This window comes from Lepidochelys olivacea (assembly GCF_965140295.1).
Source record: "Lepidochelys olivacea isolate rLepOli2 genome assembly, chromosome: 6".
NCBI lineage: Eukaryota > Metazoa > Chordata > Testudines > Cheloniidae > Lepidochelys > Lepidochelys olivacea.
In genome coordinates, this window is record NC_140416.1 from 117,187,066 (window position 1) to 117,204,896 (window position 17,831).

The window sequence follows — 17,831 nt, forward strand, 5'->3', positions numbered from 1 at the left end:
GAAAATGATCCTGCTTGTTCAGTGCAACTTCAGGCACACACCTTGCAAAGACTTTCATGGCTACCTGATGAGCAATCAGTCACTGCTGAGAAAGAGAGGCTCTACAGAGAAATATGCATGGGCACAACAGGAAGAAGCACAGTAGGAAAGGTCTGACTGCATGTAAAAAGGTACATTTACGTTTCATTTACATTTTTTTTAGGCCATTACACTTGTTATTTATAAATGTTAAATATTCAAAGTGGAAACTGTACTCCCTCCTCTTCAAGCTCTCCCTCCCCCCGGCAGTGTTCTCTGTTAGGGAACTTGAAATATGGTAACCCTATACAAATGGTAACTACTCTAGGAAGCTTCTATGTATATTGTAATCCCTTTTGGCCTGAGCAGTTAGCCAAGATTTATGTTCTTGAGGGTTGTTTCCATTAGGGGGACAATAGAGGATGGAGCTGTTTTTTTCTTTCATATAATCCTGTTTATTTACAAAGAGTGTACAAGGTCCTGTGTCCCTGAACACAGTAGGACTTAAACAAGAGGCAATTCCTTTGCTCACGATTCCAATCCTCATTCCATCCAGCACTCTGCCCAAAAAGCTTCCCCTCTTTTCTTTCTCGCTGAACCATATTTTCAATGCTTCTCTTGGTGTCTACTTGGCTTTTCGCAGCTTCTCTCTGGTTGCATCTGGATGCTTCTGCTTGTAGACACGCACAGCTCCACCCACCAATACGGTGCAAAACCTTTCCCCCACATAGCTCAGCTCCTGACCAACCTTGCATGCTGTCTCTGTGTTGGGTAGTGACTCCTGTTGTTTCAAACATCTTACTGCAAAAAGGAGTTGAACTGCTTCTTACTAGGGCTGTCAATTAATTGCAGTTAACTCATGCAATTAACTCAAAAAATTCACTGTGATTTAAAAAATTAATTGCAATTAATCGCACTGTTAATAGAACATTAATTGAAAGTTAAATATTTTTGGATGTTTTTCTACATTTTCAGATATATTGATTTCTATTACAACACAGAATACAAACTGTATAGTCCTCACTTTATATTATCTTATTACAAATATTTGCACTGTAAAAATGATGAACAAAAGAAATAGTATTTTTCAATTCACCTCATACAAGTACTGTAGTGCAATCTCTGTCATGAAAATGTAACTTACAAAGTTACAAACAGTACCATGCGAACGCCTGTTCTCCCTTTCAGGTGACATTGTAAACAAGAAGCGGGCACCATTATCTCCTGTAAATGTAGCCAAACTTGTTTGTCTGAGCGGTCGGCTGAAGTAGGACTGAGTGGACTTGTAGGCTTTAAAGTTTTACATTGTTTTATTTTTGAATGCAGTTTTTTTTGTACATAATTCGACATTTGTAAGTTCAACTTTCATGATAAAGAGATTGTACTACAGGACTTGTATTAGGTGAATTGAAATATACTATCTCTTTTGTTTTTTACAGTGAAAATACTTGTATTCAAAATAAAGATAAAGTGAGCACTGTACGCTTTGTATTCTGTATTGTAATAGAAATCAATATATTTAAAAATGTAGAAAACATCAAAAAATTTAAATAAACGGTATTCTATTATTGTTTAACAGTGCGATTAATCGTGATTAATTTTTTTTATCATTTGACAGCCCTACTTCTTACCTTTATCCTGAATGAAGGATAGATGTGTCACACCCACGAACTTCAAAGGAGTTGCACTCAACCTGCATCAGCACCATATAATGACTCTTACACAGAAAGGGTTACAGAAGTAGTACAATATTTCTCACCTATGCACCAGGAAACACACATACTTACCTTATCCAGCAGTTCTGGACAGAAAACTTTAACTGAATGCATTTTCAGGGCTAGATTCTGCTACCCTTACTCATAATTAGTAACAACTGCTTCTCAAGTTGTCCCATTGTTTTTAATGCTATCTATCTGTAGTACATATATGGCCCCAGTTATAGCAGTATCACAAAAGATCTGTGAGGTAGGGAAGTATTTTATCCCTGTTCTACAAATGGGAAACTTAGACGCTTGTCCCAGGTCACACACAGTCTGTGGCTGAGCAGGGAACTGAACCCAGTCTCCCAAGTCATAGACTACTGCGCTAAGCTTCCTCTGTGGGTTTAATAGGATATGCTAGTAATTGGGTTTATTGTATTCTTATGCAACTCTGCATTCCCTGACTACTATAGCTTTGTTCTCTATACTTTATATGGTTTTGTGATTGTAATTTTAACCCTTTTGCCTACAGAATAGAAAATGAAATTTTCTCATATAATCAACTTTGAAAACTTCCAAATCTGGCACCCCCTTGTCACTGTATTACAAAGGGGGCGGTGATGCCCCTTTTTATTCAAATACCCTGAGACTGAATCGATTTTCCTGTGGGAGATCCCTGGTTACCTCTCTCCACCATGAAGGTCTCTGTACTTCCAGCAAATTCTACTGCCTCCCCTATTATCTGTTTGTTCTTTTCTCTCCTTCCTCGTTTCAGTTTGAATTTAGTGCCAGATTTAGCACATGCCTGCACATGCCAAATTCAACTTCATGCTGAGCCATGGAAGACCCTAAGGGTCAATGTCAATGGTGTGGAAATTCAGTATTTATTTTGCTGAATCAGGATTGGAATCTCTCTCTGTTTTGCTTTGCTCACACTATTTCCTGGGTATGCCTTCATGCCAGCGGCCCCCTTGAATGGGTACATCCCAGGTTATAGTGACTCAATGCTGCCTGTGGAAGCACGTGCCCTTGCTTTGTTTTTTTATGGCTGTTCTCCCAGGTACCATCACAAAGTAATACAAAAGTGTCCTCACACTTTTTTTTCCACCAGGAAACACAATTCTAACCATTTTACAGTCTCGGGCTCTGGAAGATCATTTCCTGATCTAATCTTTGTTTTTTAAGGTCAGGCTTGACAAAGCCCTGGCTGGATGATTTAGTTGAGGATTGGTCCTGCTTTGAGCAAGGGGTTGGACTAGATGACCTCCTGAGGTCCCTTCCAACCCTGATATTCTATGATTTCTAATTCCCTCAGGGTCCATAACATCATCTAAAAATCAGCCCGGTTATCTTCACTGGCAGTAGCATCTCTCAGCCCAAAATGTTTGTATGATTTCTCTTCACACACTCAACCCTATTCCACCTAGACTGCCCCTCTCTCAGGGCACTTGTGTATGCTCTGTGTTCTGGTATTTTCTATCCTTTGTTGTCCTTGTTTACTCACAGCCCTGTTATTGTAATAATTCTCTTCCTCCTCTCTGTTTCCAGGAGATGCATTATCTTAGGATATAGCTAGACGGCTTCCTGCTGAGCTCCCTCCTTCCCTCATCAGTAATCTGAAAGCCTTGCCAAATTTCCCATATTAGCAGCCGACAGATAGGCTTCCCTATTTCTGAGATGCAGCCTGCTGTGACTTCCCTGCTACCCCAAGCTGCATGAGAACAATCTAGAGCACATGATTGCTCATACCCGTTCTTTCCCTTTGTGATTCATAGAGAGAATTTTCTGTCTCAAAATGTCTCACTCCCAAAGAGGCCAATGATTGGACTATGACACAAAAGGCATTTTACTGCTATTTAAATTCAGTTTAATATGAGTATTGTGTTGCCATTTGCCTGAAATAGCTGAAACTGCTATGGCACTTTTAGCAATTGTCTTATATGGCCTCCAACACTCTACCATTAATATATTTATTCTCATATTGTCCCTGTGAAGTAGGGGAATATTCTTATTTCCTGTTACGGACGTGGCAGGAACTTGACACAGAAAGATTAAGGCTGAGTTTTTCAAAGGTGCTGGGTGCCCCAATCCCCTTGAATTTCAGTAGGAAGTTAGCACCTAATTTCCAGAGGTACCTTTGAAAATGCCAACCCTCATAACTTGCCCAAAGTCACAGAGGTGGAAAATGGTGCCTGATCTCCTGATTCCCAGTCCAACGCCTTAACCACAAGCCCATCAGTCTAATTTCTCTGTCCTGCCATAAACAAGCACAGTGTACCTTGTACTTGTGCACTCTTTAACTAGACTCAGTTACAGTTCTATTTCTGCACATGATGGTCAAACTACCCCTGCTCTTTATATCCGAATAGATACTAGCACTAGGAGCTTTAAAATTTGGGCTTCATCCAATAGAGGTACAGGGAGGTGCAGATGGAGAGGCAGCTGCTCCACTCTCCTCCCTGAAAGGCTGGATGTGGAGCTATGTGCCGCTGGCTTGCTGTACTCCTGCGTTTCGAAGGAGCACCATATTTTTCGAATGCGTGGCTGCTTGGATGAGTGCTGTGTCACAGCTACACTTGATCTGCCCTTCCAGCACCCCCTCATTTGAGTCCTGGCTCCCTTGGGCAAGGGAGTGCAGAGAGAGGTGTCAGCCATGAGGCACAGCCCTCCATGCTCAGTAGTTGCCAACTAAGCACTGGCTGAGCATGAGTGGTGGGACGAGAGCTGACTCCTCGACCCCCAGAGCTCTGGTTGGCTAGAAGCCTGGGAAGAAATCCCACCCCTGACTTCCTTGCCTCCCCTTGGAAAAGGGGGATGCCACTCCAAAGAGGGAGCTCAAGCCAGCCTGGGGAGAGGGGATTTGTTCAGGCTACCTGGTTGCCTCTGGCCCAGTTGGGTGGGAGAAGAGCACATGCTGATAGAAGGAGCAGGCCCAAATGCAGGCTGGACTGAGAGATCGGCCCAGAAAGCGGGCCAGGCACACTTCTGCAAGAGTGGTCCAGACCCTGCAAAGGAAGCCCTGACCAGCATGGTGACCACAGGGACAGACACCTGGAGATGCAGTAGAGACCAGAACTTACCACTCCTGATCATATGTGGCCTCTGCAAGGGGCACCAGGTGCCCTGTCTGGAGACTCAGAGACTGGGCCATTTGGACAGTTTGTTGGTTACGTTAGGATTCTTTTGTTGTTAAGTGTGGGGGGCTCAGTGTGTTGTGTTATTGCTGGGGCTGTATTTGGGGCTCCCCCAGTGGTCCCTTGCTGATCCCTTTTGCTGATTGTGGCTGGGTCCCAGCCTACTAGGAGGGGATATAAAGTCATTGGCTTTCTACCCAAGCATAGCAGTTATTCCTGGGTACATTCCTGCCTCTCTCTGAGGGTTGTGGGAGAGAATCCAGGGGGATGGGCTTACTGGGAGGCAAGTGGGGTTCTCTACCCTGACTCCCCGAGGCATGTGGGTTGGAATTTGGGGACAGTAAATGAACCAGGGTGCTCCCGCCTCCAGGCATGGTCTTGCGTTTCCTCCTCATGGCTCTGCAAGTGGAAAATGGTGATAGAGGAGGGTTAGTGGTTCTTCACTAGGCCAGCTAAGCTGCCAACATAGGAGGAGGGTGGCTCAGGGACCGAGTGGGAGGGATGCATTCGGTAGCAGTCATCGCCACTGCACCAAAAAGGTACTTTTAACAACTGCTGCCAAATGTGGAATGGGCCCAGGGCCCTGGTGTGCCATCAGAGCTTGCTAGAAGTGTATCCTCCCTGCCACGGTTGGGTATGTTGGGGGAAGGAAGCGGTTCCTTAACTCTCTTCCTCTCTCCACCCCCTCAGAGCAGCACATAGCCCTGTCCAAGTGGGAAGAGGAGTTTGGCCACCTGACAGGCAATCCCCAGGCTTCTTTAAAAGTTTGCATGATCTCCAGCCAACTGTTAGGTGTTTTATACTCCTCTTCCTATATGTCATTAGTATCATTCAAATCACAATAGTGGCCAGTAGTCTGAGCAGAGATTGTGGCCCCATTGTGCTCGGTGCCGTAATAATAAGAGGCAGCTGATATCCCAACGAGCTTGCAATTTAAATAGACAAGACAGAGAAAGGGAGGGAACTGAAGGGCTAAGTGATGCACAAGGTCACACAGGAAGTTCGTGGCAGAACAGGGAATTATCAGTGAAGTCCCACGCCAGCACCTTAACCACAAAGCTGTCCTTCCTCTTGATTACTGGTGCATTAAGAGAGAGATTAATGAAATGAGGTTATCCATAGTGCCAACTGCTGCACCTGACAATGGCATAAATTATATAAAGTTAACAGCAAGAGGCTTAAGTGCAATAGCATGGTGAGAATGTGGGGAACATGGAACAGCCTTCATGCAAGCCCCTTCAGAAAAGGTCCCAGTCCTATTAGGCAAATCGATGTGTCCATGGGAGTGGCAGGAACTTATCACCCTATAGGATCAAGCCTTGAAGGAGAAATGATAATGTAACAACTGCATCCATCTGAGAAAAGAAACACCTGATTACAAGGTTTCCAAGCATTTACAATCGTTAGCCTCACTGGAGGGAATCAAATGATTTTTCTAGTCAGTGGCAGGAATAATTTCCTTATTTTTATTATCTCTGTGAGGGAGACAGTGCATTAAAGAGCCAAGGAAAATTGTCTGTAATTGAAAAGGCAGGAGTAAATCCTGACTGGTCTTATGTATTAGACCCAGAGGACCTGTTCTAGTCCATGGGCTAAAATCTTAGCTAAGTTTGGAGTTTAGAAGTACAGTGGGGATGTAGGATGCTCAGTGAAGTGGATCTTTGTTAAGTTGACAAGAAAAAAATGGAATGATGGTTTCTTTAGAGTATGGGGGTGAATTAAGTGCTGATGTGCCTCATGCCATGTAGCAAAAGCCAATGGTTTGAGTAGAAAACTGGCGCTGAATATTAATAGGTAGGTCACCAGACCCCAGAGATTTCCCCAAATACAGACAAAGTACTGGATCTCTTCTGTAAATGACAGGGATTCAAACAAACACCCCGATCCTTCAGTGGGCTCCACATAGGTGGATGCTGGTGCCCACATGGAGCCCCATTGAGTTTAGTGAGGACTGGGGCCATAGCTGCTTGCTCAGCAGTAGTGATCTATGAACCATGATGCACCTTACCCCTAAAAGGTCACTTTTAAGCATAGGGGTATTTTTTGTTTGGTTTTGTTTTGCTTAAATTGTATTCGGTATTACTGGGAGATGTTTGTGGCCCTGTATTAAGGTGGTTTTAAAAAAATACTTTGGTCACAAACCACAATTTATATAGTACTTGGGCAATTGGGAATTAATGGCGCCTGCATCCTAAGGTGAACATATTTTCAGAATCAACAACTGGGACGTTCTTGGAGCAATGAAATCCTCAGGTGCTCTGCAGTCTGATTCCATTCTCCGGTGTGCCCAGCCTGGTTTGGGCAATCTCCAGCTGGAGCAGCAGAGCGGATCAAGGAGAGGCTGAGCCCTGTCAGTTTCCCCCCGGCTCCTCCCAAGACCCCTCAGAAAGGAGGGCTAGAAGGACCACCTGTTACCCACCCCCCCTTGCTCTCCAGTCCCCATCCCACCCGAGGGGCTAAAGCAAAGTAGTTTACCCTGACTAGCCTGGACCATCAATTGACTGGACTTCTATTGCGAGGCTGTTGCCTGATGCTATGGCAAGCTTTGGCCTTAAACAATGGTACGTGAACCATACTTGCTATGTAGGGAGTGAAACAGAGGTGTGTAATTCATCTTATACCAGTGAGGCAGCTTGTCTCAAACAAAACTCTTGTCACTGCAAACAACCCAAACACTTTGACTGGTGATATGAAAATCCCAGACATTCCAGACCTCCCGAAGGAAGTTCCTGGGAGACTGAGGCATCTCTTGGAAACTGAGACCTATGGTTTCTTTAGCCATAGACATACAGCTACAGATATGAACTTGACCAGTAAGCCCAAAGCACCTTTTTAATGGGTTTATGGGCTAAAACCCTGAAAAATGGCATCTCCTAAGATACACAGCTCAGAGAGAGTCAGGGCAAAGGTGACTTTGTGCAGCCCAGGCTCTGGACCATTGTGGAGGCTGAAATAGAGTCTGGTGTAAGTTAGAGTGACCCCAGGGGCTGCAATAACTTATGGCCTTTTTGCTGGGCTGCCTACGACTTGCTCTGCAGCCCAGAAAATCTGTAGTGCTGATTAATACAATGAATACGCCCCTAGCCCTGTACCCAGCATGGCCCCTATGCCAGCATTTCCCCAGAACAGCATGTAGCAGCCGGAGTAGGGCCAGAATGCAGTCCAAGGGTTTTTCATGGAAATATTGGCAGACCCATAACTAAACTGTATGTCTATTGGATGCCCTTTGTCTATAATATCCTTCAAACATTTCACAAATCTCTTTAGTGTTGGGATATTTTTACATAACTTCTGACAATGCATCACGGCCATTTCTGGTGCTAATTCTGAAAACAGTTTAATGAGACAAAATGTTTGCATAGCAATATTAAGGAAGACAATCAAAGTGATAAATGTCATAAAATCAAGATATGGCTTTGTCCTTAATGTGACACAGTATGCCTTGAGATTGAGAGACCTCGAGTTAAATTTGAAAACATCAAACCATTTGGAAACTCTTTCAAAAGCATTGCACCCCGGGTTGAGCTGAAGACAGTTTTAGCCTGATTTTTGAATTCCTGTGCATTAAGGGTATAAGACAGCGGTTCTCAAACTTTTGTATTGGTGACCCGTTTCACACAGCAAACCTATGAGTGAGACCCCACCTGATAAATTAAAAACGCTTTTTTTATATGTTTAACTCTATTATAAATGCTGGAGTCAAAGTGGAGTTTGGGGGTGGAGGCTGACAATTCGCAACCCCCCATGTAATAACCTTGCGACCCCCTGGGGGGTCACAACCCCCAGTTTGAGAACCCCTGGTGTAAGACCTTAAATGTTGTTTAAATATAGCTTGTCACACGCCCACCTCCTTTCAATGAATGGCATGAGTACATGAGATTTGATGTGCTAGATTGTAACAGGTGCTTCAGAGCTGTTGTGGTCTGTCACGTAAATTCAATAAAGACAAGTGCATCACTTAGAAAGGAAAAAATCAAATGCACATCTACCAAATGGGAAATAACTGGCTAGGCCGTAGTACTGCTGAAAAAGATGTGGGAGTTGTAGTGCATCACAAACTGAATATAAGTCAACAATGTGATGCAGATGCGAAAAGGGCTAATATCATTCTGGGGTGATTTAGGTGAGATGTTAGAAAAAACTTTCTAACTATAAGAATAGTTAAAACTCTGCAGTAGGCTCCCAAGGGAGGTTATGGAATCCCCATGATGGACAAACACCTGGAAGGGATGATCCAGGTTTACTTGGTCATGCCTCACGGCTGGGGACTGGACTAGATGACCTCTCAAGGTCACTGCTGACCTTTCAAGGTCACTGCTGGCCCTATGTTTCTATGATGCTATGAGTCTGGGTCCATGTACCTAAATGGCTGGAAGCATTACCATCTCAAGCTCTGATCTCACGAGATCTCGTAAGCAATGTAGGTTGGGCTGGGTCACTGTTTAAACGAGCAGACCTTTAGGAAGTGGTACTGATGATCCAATTGCTGCCACGTTCCCCTCTGAATCAGGATAGAACCATGCCACAGCGCGGTGGTACAGGGCACTGTGCTGCCCAGGGTATCATCCTGCAGCTGGAGACGTTAAACTAACATATTGACTACTTGTGGGGAGCCAAGATTTGGGATTAGAGGGGTAGACAGAAATTAGTCAGGTAGTGATCCCTACAGTAATGGCTCACTCACCTCTATTAACCATGCCAGAGAATCCTGTAAATCAGGGGCTAACATGAGGGAAATGCAACCCTTATTTTATGTATTCCTTAGTCCTCACTTCCCCCTTGCCTTTGATCATCTTCTCCATTAGTTCATCCCTCTCATTTCTACAATGACTCCTGCATGAGAGGGATCAGGTCTGCCTTTCTGGCCTTTGAAAATGATTTTAAAACCTAAACAATGAGGTCATCAGGCCTTTGGCTATAGTAGCACTAGCAGATTTTACTGTGTAAAGATCAACGGGTTCCATATTAAGATTCTCGCCAGATATTGGCTTTGACTGTGGGAGAAGTTGTCCAAGAGGAAGATAAGTGACCTGCTACTGCCAGCTCTAGGGGACCTCTGTTAGCTTAAGCGCTAGAGGCCTGTTTCTCTGAAGCAGTCCAGTCCCAGCTCCCTATGGGTGGGTGCGCAATGTACAAAGCTGTATCTGCAACACAAGGATTTTTTACAATACATTGGGTTCAGTGGGAATTAAATGTATCCAGGATGAAAACTGGAGAATTTAGCCCTTGATATTTATGTGGCTGTTACACTGAGACTGAGTTTAATGTACAATTAGAATGTATCAATAACAATATTTAATGTGATGGCATGGTCTAGAAAAGTGGTCCCCAAACTTTTTACCTTATGCCCCCCCTTACTGCTGCCCACTTCCCACCATAGGGTGACCAGGTGTCCGGTTCAATCAGAACACCCGGTCAAAAAGGGACCCTGGTGGCTCCGATCAATACTGCCAAGCGGGCTGTTAAAAGTCTGGTCTATGGTGCTGTGGTGCTAAGGCAGGCTAGTCCCTACCTGTCCTGGCTGGCACCGTGCTGCACCCTGGAAACAGCCAGCTGAGCCAGGTCCTAGGCAGGGGGGCTGTGGGGCTCCACGTGCTGCCCCCACCCCGAACACCGGCTCCGTACTCCCATTGGCCAGCTCCTGACCAATGGGAGTGGGGGGGAGGGCAGTGCCTGCAGGTGAGAGCAGTGCACAGAGCCACCTGCTGCGCCTCCGCCTAGGACCCAGACCAGCTGGCTGCTTCCAGGGTGCAGTGCGGTGCTGCCAGGACAGGTAGGGACTAGCCTGCCTTAGCGCCGCAGCACCATCGACTGGGAGCTGCCTGAGGTAAGCCCACACCCCAACTCCCTGTCCCAGCCCTGAGCCCCCCCAACCCAGAGCACCCTCCTGCATCCCAAACCCCTCATCCCCAGCCCCACCCCAGAGCCCGCATCCCCAGCCGGAGCCCTCACCCTCTCCCGCACCCCAACTCCCTGTCCCAGCCCTGAGCCCCCCCAACCCAGAGCACCCTCCTGCATCCCAAACCCCTCATCCCCAGCCCCACCCCAGAGCCCGCATCCCCAGCCGGAGCCCTCACCCTCTCCCGCACCCCAACTCCCTGTCCCAGCCCTGAGCCCCCCCAACCCAGAGCACCCTCCTGCATCCCAAACCCCTCATCCCCAGCCCCACCCCAGAGCCCGCATCCCCAGCCGGAGCCCTCACCCTCTCCCGCACCCCAACTCCCTGTCCCAGCCCAGGGAACGTGAGTGAGGGTGGGGGAGAGCGAGCCACCGAGGAAGGGGGAATGTAGTGAGTGGGGGTGGAGCCTCAGGGAAGGGGCAGGGCCTCGGGGAAGGGGCAGGGCTAGGGTGTTTGGCTTTGTGCGACTAGAAAGTTGGCAACCCTATCCCCCACCCTGGGAGCCACAGCCGGGGACTTGGTTGGAACCAGGTGCCACAGCTGGGAGTGGGGCTATTGTTGGGGCTGGGGGCCGAGGCCGGGACCGGGGCGGGGGCCAGAAACAGAGCCTGAGCTGGGGCTGGGGCCAGAGCAGAGCTGAACAGAGCAGGGCTGGGTGGCATTCCCTCCCCATCCACTATGTGGGCTGGCCCAGGCCCCACCATGGCCTTCTAAATGTTCCTCCGTGCCCTCCTAGGAAGGCGCACCCCACAGTCTGGGGACCACGGGTCTAGAAGATTAAATACCAGTCTGGGAGCTGGGTACACTGGAAGTCTAATCCCAGTGCTGACAGTGACTTGTGTGATGGGTTTCCATGTCTCGGTTTTCCCATCAGTGAAATGGGGATAATAACACTTATTAGGGGATGTTTTGAGGATTGATTAATATATGGACTGTGCTTTGAAAAGGCCAAACACTGTGTAAATGCTAAGTCTGCTTATTGCCAGTGCTATTCATCTCTAGGATGCTAGATTAATTAACCCTTGCCATGTCTCTGCAAGGGAAATGGGGAAGTACTACCCTTCATTTTACTGCTGGGGAAACTGAGGCAAGGAAGGTAAGTGACTTGGCTAAGGGGAAATCAGTGTCCAAGCTGGGATTAGAATTCAAGAATTCATGGCTTCCATGCCTTATGCAGAGAGCAGGCCCTCTTTACATTTAAGGATGCTCATACCACATGTACATCATGTGGGGCCACCTTTAATACAACGTTTGTTTAAGAACTGTCTAATGTATCTCCTAGGAACATAGCCCCAGGTCGTTGCTGTCTCCTAACTCCGTCTCTCCAAAGTCCCATTATCATACACACTCCCCTTTCTGCGCTTGCTTTTTTGTGTGATGCACAGACTGGGGGGCTTGGGCATGGTGACTGGAATCCAGTCTCTGCTCATTTGTGCTCTGTCCTGTACCCAGACTTGGAAAGCGGCGAACATTTTGGTGGTTTATTTACTCTGTCGTTTCCTTGCGTCTCTGGACTATTTGGTCAAATCTCAGTTCGCAGCCCATTTTAAAAAAAAATAAAGAGAGACTGGGCTGCATTTCTGGAGCTGGCTTCTGCCCTGAGCTGTAGCCATGCCCTCTCTGGCCCTGCACAGATGTGACCAGGAGCAGGACTCCTGCAGATGGACAGGTGTAAATGAGGGGGATTTGGCCCTCCATCCATCTGAAGAAAACAGTGGATTTCTTAATGTTCTCCAGAAATTTCTGGAACATTAATAGTCACAGGGGGAGTAAATACATAGGAAGCTGAGCCCCACCCCACCCCACCCAATTTGTTTTTGTTTCTGTGCTGTCAGGTTCAGTTAACCATTTCGATGACTTAACAGAGCTCAGCCTCCAAGCGAATGCTTTTGATTTGATAGGCAACTGCATCCCTTTTTCAAAGGAGCCTGCTCCCTAGGGCAACCACATCACAGTGCTGATTTGCTGCAGTGAAGACTGCAGCGCGTACAATATGCCCTCCCCCCTCTCCCTGTTCTGCTTACAGCATCGGTCTGTAGCCAGTGCAAGGAAGCAGCCGTGATACCCACTAACCTATTCATGCTTTGGAATGCCTCAGTGAGAACCCAGGAAAGGAGCCGCAATTCCTAATTCTTCAAGATGCAAGCCAGTGCCGATTCTACCAAGATGGACTGTCTGTGGAGCAACTGGAAATGTCAGGGTATTATATCTATTCTAGTGTTGCATGCCTAGAAAGACTGCATGGGAGAGAAGGCAAAGGCAGCATCCATCCATTTTGCATTGTTCACCTGTGGGTCTTTGCATGCTTTTTATTTCCCCAGAAGATTTTCTTTGAAGTAATTTTAAAAAACAACTCTAATTATACGCTTTGAGTTTCTTTTATTTCTCCAGTCCCCAGCTTTTACATCTTAAAAACATATAACGCAGGACGTTTTCCTCTCACGCTGCAGCTCCTATCAATGCCACTCTTCCCTGATCATGTAGCTTCTTTCCTCATCTTTGAGGATCATTGCCAGACTGTGCCCAGCATGCTTTTGTATGTCGTGGGCTTTTAGAAGAGGGCAGTAATTATGAATTTGTGTCTGTTTAGGCTCCTGAGGTTTACTGACAGTCCTGTTTTGGAGTTTCAGTGCATCCTTTTGGATGGGACACACCCATTTTGAGATCTGTGTCCACTGTCAACACAAAGAAAATGTAGCCCCAGCAATAACTGTAATAATACTCAGAATACTGTTGCATTGCCACACATTTGTCAGTTTGCTGTATGGTAGCCTTTAAATTTATTCCATGATTATTTTTTCTAGCACACCCCTAAACCACCTGCTGTAAAATATTGCGCTGTTTTGGTCATCTGTTGTGTAACTGACAAGAACAATAGAGGCTATGTTCTGTTATAACAAATTTATTTTTGAGATGGTCCATGTTAGCATTGGGTGTGGCTGGCTACCTTCCAGCTCGCCTGACAGCTTTTCAGCCATTTTTATTCAGCTTCACACTTAATAGCGAGCATCTATCCTTTGTTTTGTTAAAAGACTGTCTATGTGACACTGCTTGGGGAGCAGATTACAGAAAAATAGATGGAAAGATGGATCAGTCTTGTCATCTTATGTATGTGTGTGGCAGGCTTTGTTTTATTAATTCTGTAATAATCTTTATGACAGCAAGGTTCATTTTTTTTTTTTACTTTGAACATATTGTGAATTACACTGTAGCAGCATCTGCTTAAAGAGCCCGTGCTTCTTTTCAGATGTAATTTCTCCTCCTCAAAAGAATATAAACCCTGGTAATTGTAATGTGATCTGGAAAGCCTTCTGAATGTGTTTGGGGAGCAGGGCGGTTAATTGGATCCATCCAATTGCTGTTTCTGATATATTTTAAACCTTGGTTCTGCACATAATCATCACCACATTCTGAGGGATTTATCCTAAAGTCAGGCAGCTACAAAGTAAACAGAGGCACCTGCTAATACAAGCCCCCGGCAGATCACAGCTTCCATTGTGTTAATAAAGAACCATTTTTCACCACCAAGATTTATTATAACAACATGAATTCTGTATACTAAATTCCATGAGTTACTTTAAAACAAGGCTAGATATTAAAATGCTACCTATTCTTGTGGAAAAGAGAAAATTGCTGAGTCAAGTTGTCAAGCTCATCTTGACTTAAAGCCAGATTGGATTTTTTTGTCCATCTTTACAAAAAACAAAAAAATATATACATAAATTACAAAATAGAGGGGCACAGGGTATGCTATCTTTGCTTAACAAATAATTAATAGTATTCTTGTGCCATCTGTCTTTTTGCAGTCTGCCCTTTGAAATCAGTAGACAGTTTGACTTAAAATTGAATGACACAATATGACCCATGTTGGTGAGAAAGAACCTAGTTGGAATAAATGATTACTATCCTTTACTTATCTTTTCCTTTCCCTTGATGTAGCTTTTTATGCCTGGGGAATAGGAAGTGGGGACTTTTGTGATGAAAAGAGGGAAGATACTAAAATAGCCATAGGATATTGCCTATGTCTGTAACATTCTACTGATCAAACCCAAATTCACATGGCTGCAGAACTGTAACCCCCTCAAAAATAGACACAAGAAGAACAAACATTGGGGGGGTTTATATGGTCAACAATAGACTGTGTTGACACCCCCCCACACAGACCTCACCCCCAAATATCTATTTTCTGAAAAATAAAGTTGTTCAAATTTTCCATCTTCATTAATTATTGCTTCATGTCAGGTAACTTTTTTCCTTTCATAGGGCTGTCTATGTACATGCAGACAAAGATAAAATAATACAATGAATTTTGATTGAAGTTATGGAAAACTTGAGTGGTAGTTAGCACAACTTTTAATTTACTAGAAAACCAGGTGTGTAATTAACTAAAATTAAGGACTAGGCAATGTAATATATCAATACTATTTTGGGGTAGGGTAGTGAAAAGCTAGGCGGTGTTTATTCTGAAAAGCAGCAGATAAAGTAGTTGTTGCTTTCGTTTTGCTCATCTTAACATGCTTTTTGTAAATATTTTTTGTGGTAATGGAAATACATTCAATGTTGGTATGTAATATTCAAATATATTGCAGTGTAATTTTATCCCTCTATACTGGAAGTATGACATGATTGTATCAATCACAGATGATGTTACAATCCTAAGGGAGAACCAAAGTCATTCTCCCCTGCTAGACATATGTCCCATTTAAAATATTATCATTGAGAGTAAGGTGAATTACAGCAGACTGTTGTTTTGTTTGCATCTTTCACAGTTAGAAGGTGATGTGTCTGAAATAGACTGGGGTTGAGCTATCCAGTATGTATGATGGTGCAGAGGTAGATATACCACTGTGTATGCCAGCCACTGCGGGCCTCCAGACACGAACAGTCAGAAGAGCTGACTGCAGAAGGTAGTACTTCAGAAATGATGTCACAACACCAGGCAGTCACGTTGTGCAGTGCTCTGAAGTAATTCCAGACGTGTGACTGTTGGAAGCTGTGTTTCTGAGAGTGGCTTAAGAACATAAGATGGCAGCATCTACCGCTTCAGATATATGGGCTGCTAGACCAGGCATCCTGACCTTCTATGAAGATGTGGCATGATGCTCTAGGACAGTGGCTCTCAACCTCTCCAGACTACTGTACCCCTTTCAGGAGTCTGATTTGTCTTGCGTACCCCCAGGTTTCACCTCACTTAAAAACTACTTGCTTACAAAATCAGACATACAAATCCGAAAATGCCACAGCACACTTATTACGGAAAAATTGCTTACTTTCTCATTTTTACCATGTAGTTATAAAATAAATCAATTGGAATATAAATATTGTACTTACTTTTCATTGTAGAGTATATAGACCTCATAAAGAAGTCATTGTTTGTATGAAATTTTAGTTTGTCCTGATTTCGCTAATGCTTTTTATGTAGCCTGTTGTAAAACTAGGCAAATATCTAGATGAGTTGATGTGCCCCCTGAAAGACCTCTGCATATCCCCAGGGGTACACGTACTCCTGGTTGAGAACCACTGCTCTAGGATACCCTGTAATCGATACTTACGGCATGTACCAGTTACATTAGAAAAGACCCCCAAACGCCTTGCATTGCACAGCTAGTTATTTGCAATACTCTAGCCAGGCAGTCACCTCTGCTTTCATTTCCCCTTCCACAATCCACTTCTTAGATATCCATGAGTGATAAGTTTCTGTCTGCTTGTCTGTTGACCTACAAGTCTCAATTAAAAAAACAAATGTGAAAGATTGCAAGTAAAGAACCTGTGGAGTCTTTATAGAAATGCCACTAAATACTAACTATAGCATTCATCTCTGTAGCACCTGAAGGCCAAGGGTGACTAAGGAATGCAGGTGTCTTTGAAGTCCATCTTACTTAGCTTCATTGGAACAATGTTATGAACAGGGCTTGTACTGGCACCTGTTTTCTGAGTATTATCTTACTTTTTCAATTAAAGTAGGAGCTGCCTTTAAAATGGTTCTGAAAAGCTAGACCAAGCATTTCTCCATGGCTATGTTCTCTGTTTTCAGTACTGATAGCAGTGTTCAATGGTAATAATATTCACGTGTGCATTTAAAGTGTAATCTTGTTAGCAGCTTTGAAACCATTCTAATCAGCCACCTTGTCATAAAATAGTAGTTTCGGCCTATTGTTACTGTCGATGCTTTTCACATTTTCAGAGGTGGATCGTTTCAACAGACGTTATGGATTAGATCCTCATCTGGTGCAACCTGGTGTGGCTCCAAATGAGCTAGGCTAGTTTACACCAGCTAAGGATCTGTCCCTGAGGATCTGTTGTATGTCTTGTGCTGAACCTTTATAGATACAGATGCTTGGAGCCAGGTTGTCAGCTGATATGTATTGGCTTAGATGCCAAGAGTTCTATGGAGCTACAATGACTCTGACCCACTGAGAATCTAGCCCCTTTTTCTCTTTCAGAGGGTGTCCTGTAAAGACTGAACAAATGTGGTCAAGTTGTAGTTTAAGGGAAGGACAGTCTTCCAATTTCAGGTGTTCTTTTTTTGCAGAAATTATAAGGCTAAGCTTACCAAAATCAGTATTAAGGATGTATTTAGTCCCTAACCTGGGCTGATGCATTTTGAAGGTTAGCACAAAATAAAGTTTGTTTATGAAGTTTGAGTAGATTGCATTTTAAGCAGACTGAAATAAACAAACCCTGTTACTCCATTAACATGCAAACAGATTAAGGGCCAAACTTTCAACCCTGCCTGTAACATTTCACCTGCAAATTGGGTGATTAGATGCAGTGACCTGATTTGTGTGCATAAATGTTGTTATATGAGCAAACTTTGTGAGGGTATTATTTTAGGGTCCCATTTGAAAATTATACCCAGGTTCACCACAGACTTCTATTGGGATCAGATACAAATTCAGAAAAAGGGTTTTAGCTATTTGATAATCCAGGTTTTATGAAAAATATGGTCACTGTACCTACTGGGTTCCGGGACGGGGGCGGGCGGAAGCCCGCAATATGGTCACTGTTACTATTGGGTTCCAGGACGTGGGAGGACGGAAGCCCGCAATATGGTCACTGTAGTGGGGTGGTTACCCCGCT

At 44.5% G+C, this 17,831-nt stretch overlaps 1 protein-coding gene across 2 annotated transcripts in view; it reads left to right on the forward strand.

The window, feature by feature from the left end:
* RTN1 (reticulon 1) overlaps positions 1-17,831 on the forward strand; it is a 206,460-nt gene that overhangs the window by 166,553 nt on the left and 22,076 nt on the right. The window contains exon 1 of one of the 2 annotated variants that reach the window (XM_084630812.1): positions 12,696-12,951. The exons of the other annotated variant lie outside the window; for it this stretch is intronic. Within the exon in view, the coding sequence (XP_084486938.1) occupies positions 12,891-12,951 (61 nt within the window). The 5' untranslated portion in view covers positions 12,696-12,890. Of the gene's footprint in view, positions 1-12,695; positions 12,952-17,831 lie in introns of those variants that run through there. 2 annotated transcript variants of the gene reach the window in all.